Consider the following 14463-nt stretch of genomic DNA (forward strand, 5'->3'; position numbering starts at 1 on the left):
GTATGTTTTTTTTAAGTAATTTGAATGATGGGGACACTAGAAATGTCCTCATAAACCACATTTATAGCATAATACCCTTGTAATTACCAGTTTGTAACCTAAAAAGAAGTCCTCATAACCCCCCCCCCACAAGCTCAAAGAAATACGCATAACACAACACACACAAAAATCCCTCAAGAGCACTTCGACATCCAGGACAAAGACAGTTTTGTAGATAATGAATGTCGCTGTATGTGCAGTGCCCTTTGTGTGAGTGATCCTTTATTCACAGTCCTTTATCTGAGTCAAGCAGTCTAATGATCTGAACCTTCTGACAAAAAAAATCATACAAACACACAACACTTTATCATTCACCTCGGGACCTGTACTCACTCCATAATAGGGAACACAGAGACAAAAACTACGATCACTCCTATAAACACACACATGGTACAACAAATACATCACTCACCCCTAAAGACATAAACACACACTCAGCTCCAGCTGGTAATATGGTAACACGTTCAATGTCACCTTTCCTGGAGGAAAATTTCATTGCTCGTGTGTTGCACTTTCACAGTTCAGGAGATTTAATAGCATTCTAAGTCATGTTTCTTTGTATTGTACTGGATGTTTCTCCCAAAATTAGATACAAAAATACAGCTTGATCTCTTGAAAATTACATGACTGTGGCAACATTTTTGCAAAATTATCTTGGTTTCTTACACTTATCATTGCAAATGTGAAATGTCCACTGTGTGGCACTAAAAGCAAGTTAAATGTTCTCCATAACAGATTAGGTTTTTAATGTTAATGCTCAGTCGAGATTTAAATCAACAAAACCAACCTCCCTACCCTAAACCTTAAACCTAAACATAACCGATAGTGTCATAACATCATTTTGTGGTGCTTTAATGACACTTTCGGCTCACATGTCAACGTGTACTCTTCAGGACTTGTACCCCCGGTCCCTTGCATTGCCAGTGCAATGCTCTATCAGTTGAGCTTCTGTGCAATTTGACCATGCCCAAACAAGCTTGTCAATGTAGTTGATTTTGTAATGCAAACATTAAAATGTACCTTATGCACTACAGTAAGTGTTTATCTGTCATAAGAAAATATTAAGTGAGGAACAGGGCAAAAAGTAAGTGTTTATGAAATGATAATATGCCATTTTACTTGTGATTTGTGTTAAAGAAAATAAAAGTAATTGTTGTTGAAGCGCATGTAGTGTTCATTTCACTTAAACTGTCGCAAAACATTCCACGAGCCTTGTAAAATTAATTTAGCAAAATTATAGGTATAGTAACGTGATTATAGACAAATAGGGATGGGACGATATATCTAATTTCAATTTATCGTGACCCAAAAAATTACGAACCATATCGTGGCAAAACTTAATATTTCAAAGTTTGTCCATGTAATCATAAATGAAATGACCCGTCAAACATCATAAACTCTCTATCGCTTGATTTTACCCCTACTGCGCTTTTTTCAACACTTTACAGGGTTCAAACAAGGTCCTTGAAGTGTTTAAAATGCTTGAATTTAGCTTTTAGAAATGTAAGTACTGGAATACCTGGAAAATCACCTTGTTTTGATGAAAAATGCTTGAGATTAAAATGGATCGTTTTCTCCACGTAATGTGTGTCCATCAAAGATGAGACGCACTCCACTTTCTTTGAATAATATGTTTTAATATCCTTTCTGTTCTTTACAGTCAGATAAAAAAGTAAAAAATAATTTTAATCTCATTCAGCATGGATGCGCTAAAGAAACCGAGAGATTCGTATTAATGTTCGCTGAACCAGAACACTGCGAGATGCTCATTGAATTCTTAAAGTATCTTTTTAGCATTTCTTATACAAATGAATGTAAACTTAATGTTATTACTTGTAAGTTATACACAGTATTTCAAACAATGATAGCTCATATCATTACTATATACTATATGCAATTTCTTTATATAATATTAATTAATATACTTTTTGTATTTAACACATTTAAATTTTGATCATAATAACAAATTATTAAAAAATAAATATATGCAAGTTCTGTTCAGTTATATTACTTGTTCTGCACCTGATCAGCCTGAATGTAGCCCACTATTTTTGAAAGCCTATGTGTTTGTGATCTTTACTTATAGAGAAAGGTATATGAGCAACTCTTATTATTTAAACTTTGAGCATTTATATTGTGTATTAAATAACTTTATGTTGATGAGAAATTATAATGTGCATTTTGCTCAACATTTTTTCAGAAAGATTTCTGTAATTTAATTGTTATTATATCGAATCGAGATTATATCAAATTGTGAACCGAATCATCGTGAGATAACCATATCGTCCCATCCATAGAGACCAAGTTTCAAAACTACACACAAATCAATCAATTGATGACATACAGTAAGAGTATAGATTGGGAAAATTCATGTGCACAGCATAGCCCAGATTATTTGGTCTTGGAAGAATTTGATGATAAATTTTTGAGTTCATACTGAAATCTTTCAAATTTGATAACAAACTTTAGTGTCTTGGCAAATAATCTGAAAACAGTTTGTGACACTGTCCTCTGAAACTCTAGAGGGGGCACATGTGAGATTACTTTTTCTCAGGAGAAATATTTTAGAAGCAGATTTCCATTTGCTTTCCGTTTAATTTAATTGCTGTCTAGGAGAAACAACTGAGATATTAAAGAGATCTCATATGTGATGTCTTTCCTGTGGGTTAACTCGCTAACTATTTAATCAAACCACAAAACAAAAACGCTACAAAAACATACACCTCCAAAAAGCAATGGTTACAAAAAACACTAATGTATCACACTTAATGAAACACACACACACACACACACACACACAGAAAAGCCCAATTACACACCGACTGGCACACACACACACACACACACACACACACACAAACACTTGATTACACACTGGCATACACCATCACACCCCTGAAAACCCAATTACACACTCTGAGGCTGAGGGGGAAAAATGGAAACACAGCCACACTTACACAGAAACACACACACAAGCACATACATTAAGCTTGGCACTAACGGTCATTTGAGGGTCCTTTCAATTCAGAGCACTACCGCCCTGCCGCTTTCCCCTTCTCTCCCTTAAAGACCCTCCCTCAGGCTATCCATCTCCTTCTTCCCTCCTCTCTCCCTTTCTGTATATACTGATGAATATTGCTCCTGTGGGAATGCTGGAAAGAGCGTTAGTTTGACAGAAGTAGAATTAGGGTTTCACAGCCCACTAGACGACTCGTTATACTGTATATGTGCCTTAAAAATTACAGATTTCACACAAACACACACACACACACACACACACACACATTATCATTAGCTTATACTGAGCTAATGATATTTAGATTTTCATTAAGACATTATTTAGTATGTTTTTTAAAGTCTCCAGGAAACTAAAATTAGAGTTTTGTGGCTTTTAGTCCATGTGTGTTTGCTTTGAAGTCAAGGATATGCTAGTGTACTCCTAAAAGTTGACAAAATGCACTTTCAGCTTATATGTGCATTTAAAATGTAAAATATTTCTCTTTCATGAAAACGGATCAAAACATTTTTGATGCCTGCACTACACAGATTTATGCCCAATAAAATGCTTTCAAATGAGAATGTCCCTCCTCCTAATACCACCTGTAACTAAGTACTAGGCAAATCAGTTCATAGGTGTGATGTATCTAAAGCCTATTAGCTATTTAAATAAAAGACGAAAAGTCCTTCGATATGTCCCAACCAAACTTCCTGTTTCAATAGGAAATACATCCACACAGAACAGTAAACTATGCTCATCAAGCAAATTCACATGGTCTTTAAGTCGTTTTCTTGTGGGGACAAATGTTGGTGATTTCAGGTTTTACTATCCTTGTGAGGGCATTTATTCCCCACAATGTAGGCAAAACCTGACCTACACACACAGAGACCCTCTCAAAGCGACCCATGACCTTGCACACAGGTTGACCAATGGAGGCATCTGCACGCTTCCTTGCATCTGCTAAACAAGCTCAAATCAAGATGGTCCCAAGGGAAGCCATGACTGTGTGAAGAGGGTGTGAAAATTAAGTATTGATTTGACAGCTGCTTTTAGGTATTCAGGGCTGTTAGTTATCAAGCAGGCATGTGACGAGCTGGAAAAGGAAGGATTTAACACATACTGCTCTGTGCAATTCTACATGCCACTGAACTAGACCTAAAAGACCACACAGAAAAAATATCATTTTACATTCTCTAACATATTTAAACACATATTCTGGGTCCACATATCAACAGAATTTTTTAGAATTCAATATACAACAATATAACAGCGTTGGGACGTTTCACTGTTTCAATTATCTGTGTTTGCAACGTTCCAGACAGGGTGTCAGTCTGTGTGTTGCATGCAATGGTTGATCCTGTTTTAACTTTGTTTGGTACTATTTTCATAAGGGGAGCAAAAGTAGACAAAATAACTGGCCATATTGTGTCTTTATTGTAAGTTACTCGATGTTAACTTGTTTATAGACCTGTTATATTAAAGCTATATTTACACTTGCAATTGTGCCATTGTACTAAATATCAGCACATGCAACATATTCATGATATTCAGTTTAACAGCACTCTTGTGCATGTGATATAGCTTAAATATCTTATAGTTCATGTATTGTTCAAATGGCAAACAAAAAGGCAGCATGAGAGAGCAAATATTTTAAACAAACACAAATACAAAGTAACACTCAAATGATGGTAACACACAATGGCTCCTATTTCACCATGCACTATCATTCTTTTTTGTTCTCTCTCTCTCTCTCTCTCTCTCTCTCTTTCATTCTCATCTGTTTCTTTTACCTGTCTATTTTAAGAAGGAAGTATGTGTACTGAGTGTGAATGAACCAGAGATCTCCTGAGAAACAGCAGCTAAGCGTGTAATGCACACACACACACACACACTTTCTCTCTCTCTCTCTTTCACAAACACCTAAACACATCCACCACATTTAACATGAATACAAAAGTCAAGTACATATGTACAGTATGTTTACATATTCCAATACAGCCCAACCTGCTGAGAAAACCAGCTTAAACCATTCTTAGATATGCTGGTATTCCAGTCTTGTCAAGCTTGGTAAGCTGCTCTTTTTTAATGGTTTAAACACTTTTCAGCTGGTCAGCCTGACCAGCTAGGTGACCAGCTAAACATCAGCTTGCACCCTAGGAGAACAGCTAGACCAGCTTTTCACCAGCTTAGCCAGGTTGGGAGACCAGCTAGACTAGCTTAAACCAGTTAAAACCAGCAAACCACTTCAGGCTGGTTTAGTTATTTTTTCAGCAGGGCAACACACACACACACCTTCATCTTCATACGTATGTATAAACATAGATAGCACTGTTCTGCTTGTTTGCTTGAATGCACACACACATGTTGGTGCGGCTATCCTTATGAGGACTCTCCATAGACATAATGATTTTTATACGGTACGAACTATAGATTCTATCCCCTACATTTTCAAAAAAACATTGTTTAGTATGTTTTTTTAAGCAATTTGAATTATGGGGACACTAGAAATGTCCTTATAAACCACATTTATAGCATAATACCCTTGTAATTACCAGTTTGTAACCTAAAAAATCATCCTCGTAAACCACCCAAACCACACACACATACACATATATGGCTGTCCTCTACAAAGAGGGCTAGGAAAGTGTATTTAATGTAATGAAGCCTCACTGAGAATTTCCTGCTGGTTTCATCCTTTCAAAAGCACCTGTCACACACACGCATGCACACACAGCTCAAGCAGTGCAGTGAAGCCATCAGTGGGAGCTTTATGATGTGCAAAGGTGATTATCAATAATCGATATAGGCAATCACTTAAATTGCTGTGTGTACAGTGGCATCAAAGCAGCCGCTTTCCTTATTCATTCCCTCAGTGACCACTCCCTACTTCCAGACTCTCCATCATCTATTAAAGGAACAGCTCACACTAAACTGAAAATTCTGTCATTAATTACTCACACTAATGTTGCTCTTACCCATGTGACTTTCTTTTGTGGAACACAAGTTTAAAAAATAAAAAAATGTTACAACTCTATTTGCCATATAATGAAAATAAATGTAACTTTGAGATGTCAAGCTCCATAAAGGACAAAAACACCATCAAACCATGGTAAAAGTAGTTGGTACAACTTGTGCACTATTTTCCAAGTCTTCTGAAAGTATATGATCACTTTGTGTTATGAACCGACCAAAATGTATGCCATTATTCACTCTAAAATCAAATCAAAACATTGTTCAACTTCATGTCCCAAGTTACCAAATAAATATGGCAACATGCCTATTATATCAAACCTCTCTCTCTCTCTCTCTCTCTCTCTCTCTCTCTCTCTATATATATATATACAGTAAGTAATATATATTTGGAAAGACATGAGGGTGAGTAAATAATAACAGGATTTTCATTTTTGGGTGAACTATCCTTTTAAAAACTTCTTGAGTCACTATTACCAACATATGTTACATCATGCTACATAGGTTCTCAAATGAGAAGTGAACAAAGCTACTCAAGTTAAATAAAATACACCCAGACTACATTAAATACACTTTTACATGCAGTGAGGATAAACATGGTTTGTGCTGACCACAATTTGTTTTGTGCAGTGAATTATTAGCTCCTGAGAGCATCAAACCATTAATATTCAAGACACATTAAGGAACCGAAATCGTTCATTTTCTTCAACCCATACATCATATTAATTATTTTGCATACTGTGCACAACAATAATAAATGTTGTTGATTCATTTTATGGGTATTTTTTATTTTAATGGTTTACTTTTGTATAACAAACTATTTTGGCACTTGATGTTCAGTGTAAAATCTGGGTCCAATTTTAATGGATTAAAACAACTGAGAACAATTGATCTACATAGAGGGGGATTGAGTGGCAAATCCCAGTCGAGTCAAACTGAAACAGCTTTGATTATGTGGAGAATCCAGAAGAGCATCAGCATCTCCCATATCTCCGGACCCTTTCATTTTTCTGAAGGGTGATGCTGCTACAAACAGGCTTCTATTGTGCTGTTTTATAATGGCTATAATGGTATACAATCAGCATGGCTATTATTCATGTCTAAACTTGACTAACTCACCCGTTTTCCATCTCAAATAAAGAGATTTTATTACAGCCTTTCATTTCATCTCTCCTAACACTCACTCGCTTTTCTCTCCCTCTCCAGTAACACTCCCCCGTTCACCGCCCACTACAATAACAGAGTGAGAGAGAGAGAGCGCGCTAAGGATAGTGAGTATGAGGAAGAAAGAGATCCAGATCAAGAATTATAATCAGGATAGAGAAGACGATAGGAATCGTCAGAGAAGATTCAGAGAAAGAAAGATGAAGAAAGAGGGGAAGGGAAAAAGTTTGAGAGAGTGAAAGAGAGAGAAGGAGAAAAATGAGTGGGTGAGACAGAGAGAAAAGAGAAATAAAGCATAAGAAGAAAAGAGAGAGAGACAGAGAGAGAAAGCTCAGACAGCTCAGAGAGAGTATAATAGTGAAAGAGAGACACTGAAACAACACATTTCCTATATGTCTGCAATATCACAACCACCTGCCGAACAAGGACAGCCAGCACATGTACAAAGTGCTTTCCAGAATACATGCTGAAACAGATCCATTCAGAACAGTGCCAGATACAAGACAACTCCTCATGACGCTTACACAAACCCACTTGCGCACACAGACACACACACATTAGGTATTATGCCACCAAGTTGCTGCTTAACAAAATATGCAACTGACACCAAAGTAAAATTTGTTGATAATGAGCTCAACTCTGTCCCTTTATCACTCACTCACTCACCCACACACACACACACATACACACACACACACATGTTGGTGCAGCTATCATTATGAGGACTCTCCATAGACATAATGATTTTTATATTGTACGAACTATAGATTCTATACCCTAACCCTACCCCTAAACCTAACCCTCACAAAAAACTTTCAGCATTTTTACATTTTCAATAAAACTTAGTACGATTTTTAAGCGATTTGAATTATGGGGACACTAGAAATGTCCTCATAAACTACATTTATAGCATAATACCCTTGTAATTACCAGTTTGTTACCTAAGTAAATGTCCTCGTAAACCACCCAAACCCACCCGCACACACACACACACACACACACACACACACACACATTCAGAGCATCTTCAATCTGAGGCTGAAGCTGCAGCTATTAGCCTGGAAAATAATTCACCTTGACATGCTGTCAGTTACATTAAAGCCTTCAACTACTTTAAAGTAATCGCACAGGAATCAGTCATTTACCTATCTCTTGAACACACTGATTTTGGCATTATATAAAATGCCACTAGTCTGTTATTCAGTTGAACAAAGACAGTTTTTGAGTTACACTATGTAGGCTCGAGTGGTAGTCACATCTGCTTTGATCATCAATCAAGCAACACTTCATTTTTGGCTCCAGAGCAGGCTGTGTGGTTGTGTGTTCACACCTCCCCTTCTGAAGGTCATGAGTTTGAACCTTACGCAGAGTAAAACTGAGGTTTGTTGTAAAAAAATTATTTTAGATTTTGCATAAGTCCAACATTACAATTTTTAATCAAATTAATTACATGGTATGCCAATTAATTAATCGAATTAATCATATATATAAATATTCACTCAATATTCACTCAAATAATAATAATTCAATAATGGTTAAATTATTCTATATTGTTATATTTAAATTATTATAAATAAAATATATATATTATAAAAAATTATAATTCAGTTAATTAAAATGCATTACATTATTGCAGCAGACGAGTAAAGGAAGCATTGATAAGACAATACAAACCTGGCTTTAGAATCCAATATATTGCTTATTTTCATATTATTGAACAGTAATCAGTTCACATTAATCCATTTTGCAACTGAATTCGTCAGTCAGTCCAAAATTTATTATGACGGCTTGTCTACAGACGCTTCAATGTACACCTGCGTCAGACGGACGATTTTGGAGCGTCATGACGTCGCATCATAAACATACTGTTTTTAGGTCGCTGTGTTGAGCTAAACGTAGTTTGAAACTTAGAAAAACACATCTTGAGATACCTGCATTTGGATTTGCATTCCACATTGCTGTGTTTGAAAGCAAGAATGCATCCTCATGTTGTACTGTCTGCTGTTGGTAAGTGTGGTTTGTTCTCTTTATAAGCTGTGCATTGCATATGTAGCTGAAGTTTCGTTGGAGAAAAAAGGTGGTACTTCAAGCTTAAATTGCTCTGATGATAGGAATATTCCTTATTACGGTCTGGGGACATGATTAATTGTGTTAAATTTTTTAACAGGTTCTTTTTTTATATAATTAATCACACTGAATTAAAACATTAAATCAACAGCCCTAGTAAAATCAATGTTTTTGGGGAGGTTAAAAATTTGCACACACGTGACACCATTTGAACATCACAGCTTTTCAAAATGTAATTAATGCTCCGGGTTCAAAACAAAATAAAGGGATAGTGGATTGGCCATCGGGAGCACTGGGACTTTTCCCGGTGTGCCATTCGAGTAGTGGGCAGATCAGCAAAACAATCAAGGGGGGCGCATGGGCCAGATGGGCTGTTTTTTTCCAGGGCAGTTTTTTAGTCCTAGTCGAGCCTGACTTATGCTTATGTTGTTCCAAACGAGTTTCTTTTTTCTGTGAAACACTAAAGGAAATGGTAGGTAAAATGTTAGCCTCAGTCACCATTCAATTTCGTTGTATATAAAAAAAGATGCAATGAAATTGAATGGTGGCTGAGGCTAACATTCTGCCTAACATCATGTTTTCCATGAAAGATAGTAGGTCATATTGGTTAGGAACAGGTAATTGGTGACACAATTTTCATTTTTGATTTAAGCACTTTCGTCAGCATTGTTGGCATGCTGTCAATTACAACAGACAATTTGAAGTGTTCACCACACTTATAGTAAAGAAATATATACAGATCGTATTTTTGTTAAAGCACTTGTATTAATTCTTCTGCACAAAAACGTAAGTTTATTAAAGCTGTAAAGTCCTTTAGCTGTGGGACTACTGTTCCAGGTGAATTAAACTTCTGTTTATGTGTTACCACAGAAAATTCCTTTAATATAGGTTTCCAAAAATGTCTTATTCATACAAATATTACTTATCTCTAACCCTAATCTAACTAAATCTATCTTTGTTTCTCTTTATCTCTTTTATGTATTATGTATTTGGATCTCCCAGTCAGCTGTCCTACAGACATCTGATATGTCCTGTCAGTAAATCTCACTTCACAAGCTGTGGTGCTATTAACAGCAGCAGCATACTATCCTCAAATGCCTACTGCACATGTGTACATACATTTGGATAGACACAAACTATGTATAACATGCATGCTCTCATCCAGACAAATGTGCATCATTACTGTCTTCTGTTGCAAATAAAAGGTGACAAATGCCATAGCACTTATCCATTGACTTTGTTTTGAGAGTTGATTTTCAAAGCGCTCTTACTGACTTTGCTTATGTAACATAATATGGTCTGGCATCCCCTGAATAACACAACTTACTGCAGTGGGTTCCTGTGATGCCAATTATAAGATCTTTAGATGCTCAGAGAAGGTACGTCTGAAATAGATTTATAAAATAGTTTAAAAGTGCTTTAAAATGATCACAAATGTTCTGTTTCAAAGGACCTCTGTTTTTAAAGGGATACAGTAGTTCAGCCAACAATGAAAATTGTGTCATCAGTTACTCACCCTCATCGGGTTCCAAACCCGTATTACTTTGCTTCTTCTTTAAAATCACAAAAGGAGGCAATATGACAACCTCAGTCACCATTCACTTTCAATGTACGGAAAAAGATGCAATCAAAGTGAATAGTGACTGAGGCTAACATTCAGTCCAAAATCGCACTGTATTCCACAAAAGACAAAAAGTCATACAAGTTTGGTACAACATAAAGGTGAGTAAATTATGACAGATTTGTGTGTGTGTGTGTGTGTGTGTGTGTGTGTATTATCTCTTTAAGTGTCTAAGATTTTTTTGATTTTCTGCACTGCATTTGTTTTTGAATGTCATTATGACTGACCGAACATCTAACTTCCTCATTGTTAGATTCTTTATTTTATAGACTCTGTATAGTGTATACAAGTGTTATTGTTATTATAGGAACATAATGTTGGAAGCACACACACACTCTATTTCTCACTCAAACACACAGCAGGTCCAGCAGAATGCTTGACCATAGAGCGCAACATTACGGTTTCCAAAAGTAAAAATCCCATTCGTTTTCTTCATATGTGAACTGAATTTTAATGACAACTTATAAACCTGTAAAGACAGACCTACTGTGAGCTCCGAGGTTGTTAATCGATTGCACATGCCTCTGCTGTAGCCATCAGTCTTCATTATTTCAACACAAAGTGCATGAAAACAGCTCAGCAGCGACCGCCCACTCCAATGATGCATTGTGAATGAACCAAATGATTCGGTCTCCCTACACCCTCAAACTACTTATATATTTGCACATATCTGAATATTTACAATAGAATAAAAACACTTTGATACTACACTTGTAATAAACTACTTTAAATGAATAATTTAATCATTTGTATTCGATTACATAAGTGGCAATGCTTCATGGGATTGTAGTTAATTCCCTCATTAAAGACGTAAAGATTTTTGTTCGATTTTCAAATACTTTTTCGCTTTGTAGTTTGTAATGTTGTTATTCACCTTGGAGCTGGTTGGTTTGGTTCATGTCCTAGAACTCTTTTATGAAGAATTTTATGAAAACTCTATAGAAAAAAATGAATGGGAAAAATACTTGCGGAACCAAGATGGGTGAAAAAGTGGGCGGACACAGTTGCGCTCTATTGATCTAATAAAGACATTAAATTTCCTGGAAAGCAAAGTCCTGTGAACGTCTCACCTTATTGTAGACACCCCAGGATAGCTCGGTCTCAATCACCATGACAACAATGCCAAACATGCCGAATATGAGAGCATAGTCACTAAGTCTCTTCCTCTTTTCAAACAGTGCCCTCCTGTGGCCTAGTTTGTAGCCGATGTTCTGATTCTTACGTTTAGTAGCTTTGGAAGCAGTCCTCCCCACCCCTCCCACGGCACCGCCCCTTCTTCCATTAGTCCCACCCACCGGCATGCCACCCATCCCCAACATGCCCCTACTCTCAGAGAGAGCGTGGTTCTGGTGGTAGATGGACATTTGATTGGCAGATGCATCGAGTTCATAAGCGTGTGCATAAGGCGGATCCTCTTTAGAGGAGATAACGATCTCTGGAGGGTTCTGGGATTGTGATTGGCTATTCTGAGAGGAGGGCGCAGTACCCTGGCCAGCACTTGCACCGCCCTCTTTGGTGTCACTGCCGCTGTCAGACTCAATGAGGTTCCTGCGGGAGGCGCTGAGGCGGCTGAGTGGCTTCATCACGCCACCGCTGTACTTGCACGAGCTCATGGCGATCTCTGTAAAGGGGTTACTGTCCCTCCTGTGTACCAGTGGACTAGCCTGCCTGTGCTTACATCCTCTATCTCGCTCTCTCTCCCGCTCTCGTTCTCTCTCGGTGGAAGGTGAATGTGAGGAGTAGAATAGTGCGTTGTAGACGGGCGAGGCCTCCCCGCTCAGGCTGTGTTGGCTACCGAGGCAGGAGGACAGTGGCGTGCTGGTGGGGTGGAGCGCATTGGGGATTGGCGTGGACAGCTGGGGAGTTGTGGACAGGGGTAACTTGGGCAGCGATGCTGGGGGAAGGTTGGGCGTAGTTGGTGAAGGAGTGCCATTGAGACGCTCCAGGCTGCTGTTGCCTCCTGTGTGATTAGAGTGGTTGCTGCCAGGGTAGTTTCCAGAAAGGGAGGCATGGGAGATACCACTAAGAGGGAGGGACGGACGCTGCTCTTCATCTTCACTCCCACTGAGAAGGGCCAGACTCAGAGAGGGAGGGGGATCCATGGCAACCAGGCTCCAGCAGGTTTGTTTGTGCTCTGCTCCTCAACTCTGGAGTTTAGATAGAGGGAGAGACAAACAGAGAGAGAAGCAAATTAAAAAATGAACAGAGAGACAGGAGGATGGTTTTATTTATAACTGATAAAATTAGTAGACAAGAGGATGCTGGATGTAGGGTGGGGTGTGGGGACTCCCCGTTTGTTAACTGGGGAATAGAATGAAAGTGCAGGTTTACACTTAGTGAAGAGTTGCAATGGATGTATATACACGTTTTTATTAAATGTCACAGGGAGAGAAAAGGAGCAAAACTGATGAACCTCTGAACCCATCCACAATCTACTTATCGCTCTAAACACATACTCTCTCTCTCTCTCTCTCTCTCTCTCTCTCTCTCGCCTTCTTTCTTTCACCCCCTCCTCTCATTTCTCTCCCTCTAGCAATATCTTTAACACAAGTGCAACCAGGAGCCTCTGTATTACAGAAAAACTTAATGGTCAAATTATGGTCTCTGGACTGGCCTGTGACAAATGCAAGATTCAACATATTACCATCAATGCACTGTACTACTGAAGGCATTTTATAACACCCAAAATATACATGACAAAACTGTGGGCATCACTTTCATAATAGCGCCTTCAGAACCATTTAATAGTCACTCAGTTATATTTTGATCTCTTATCTTTCCAGGCACCTTTTTCTCTCTGTCACTTACCGCTCTTCTGTCAGTCCTTCTCCACGTTCATATGGTGATTTCAAAAGCGGTGGAAAAATATTCCTCCACACTTTTTCTTTTTCATGTTGTCACAATCATGCCATCATTTCTTATTCGCTTCGTTGCAGACAGCCTATGACTCCAGACTGAAGGTGTTTAATGACAGAAGTAAAAAGGATCCCTCTTTCTGTCTATAAAACGTTATTTGCGTCTTAAATATTAGATCCTAACGGACGAAAGCGACTGTTGCGTTTAACGCCTAACAGCTGTCGAAATAAAGAGGAAAATAAATTGCGGGGAAATAAGATTTTCTCCACTGTTTAATATTTCAGGGAATAAATCCACTCGTTGCGTTAATAACTTCGAAAGCCATCATTGAACGCCTATGAACGACAACGATTTAAAGTAGGCATCTGAATATGAGTATAGGTGAAAACTAACAGTGGTAAGATATTATGTCTCGAAATGGATGGATATCCTCCAGCTCTCACTCTGACAGCACGTCTCTCATTCTCTCTCTTTCTCTCCCTCTCAACTTCTCTTTTGGGCTCCGTCTCTCCGCCCCGGTCCCTCCTCTCTGCTCCTCTCATTGGACACACATCGCAGAACCAAAGAAATAAGCTTTGAAAAAACTAAAGAGAAAATGTAATTTATAAAAAAAATAAAAAATAAAAATAAAAATAAAAAAAAACTGCCTCCTCCGCTCTTCTTCCTTCTTCCCTAGCACAAAAGATTCTTTAATAAAACCTAACCTAATAATAATAATAATAATATTATTATTAATAATAATAATAAT

General features: G+C 37.8%; 1 protein-coding gene across 1 annotated transcript in view; it reads right to left on the bottom strand.

The window, feature by feature from the left end:
- Positions 1-14153, bottom strand: part of LOC127453547 (small conductance calcium-activated potassium channel protein 2-like) — a 103881-nt gene extending 89728 nt beyond the window's left edge. The window contains exons 1-2 of the mRNA XM_051719975.1: positions 13668-14153; positions 11930-13006 (exon numbers count right to left, since the gene is read on the bottom strand). Of these exons, the coding sequence (XP_051575935.1) occupies positions 11930-12961 (1032 nt within the window). The 5' untranslated portion in view covers positions 12962-13006; positions 13668-14153. The remainder of the gene's footprint in view (positions 1-11929; positions 13007-13667) is intronic.
- Positions 14154-14463: the final 310 nt, after the last annotated feature.

Source organism: Myxocyprinus asiaticus, chromosome 16, assembly GCF_019703515.2.
Source record: "Myxocyprinus asiaticus isolate MX2 ecotype Aquarium Trade chromosome 16, UBuf_Myxa_2, whole genome shotgun sequence".
In the NCBI taxonomy this organism is placed as follows: domain Eukaryota; kingdom Metazoa; phylum Chordata; class Actinopteri; order Cypriniformes; family Catostomidae; genus Myxocyprinus; species Myxocyprinus asiaticus.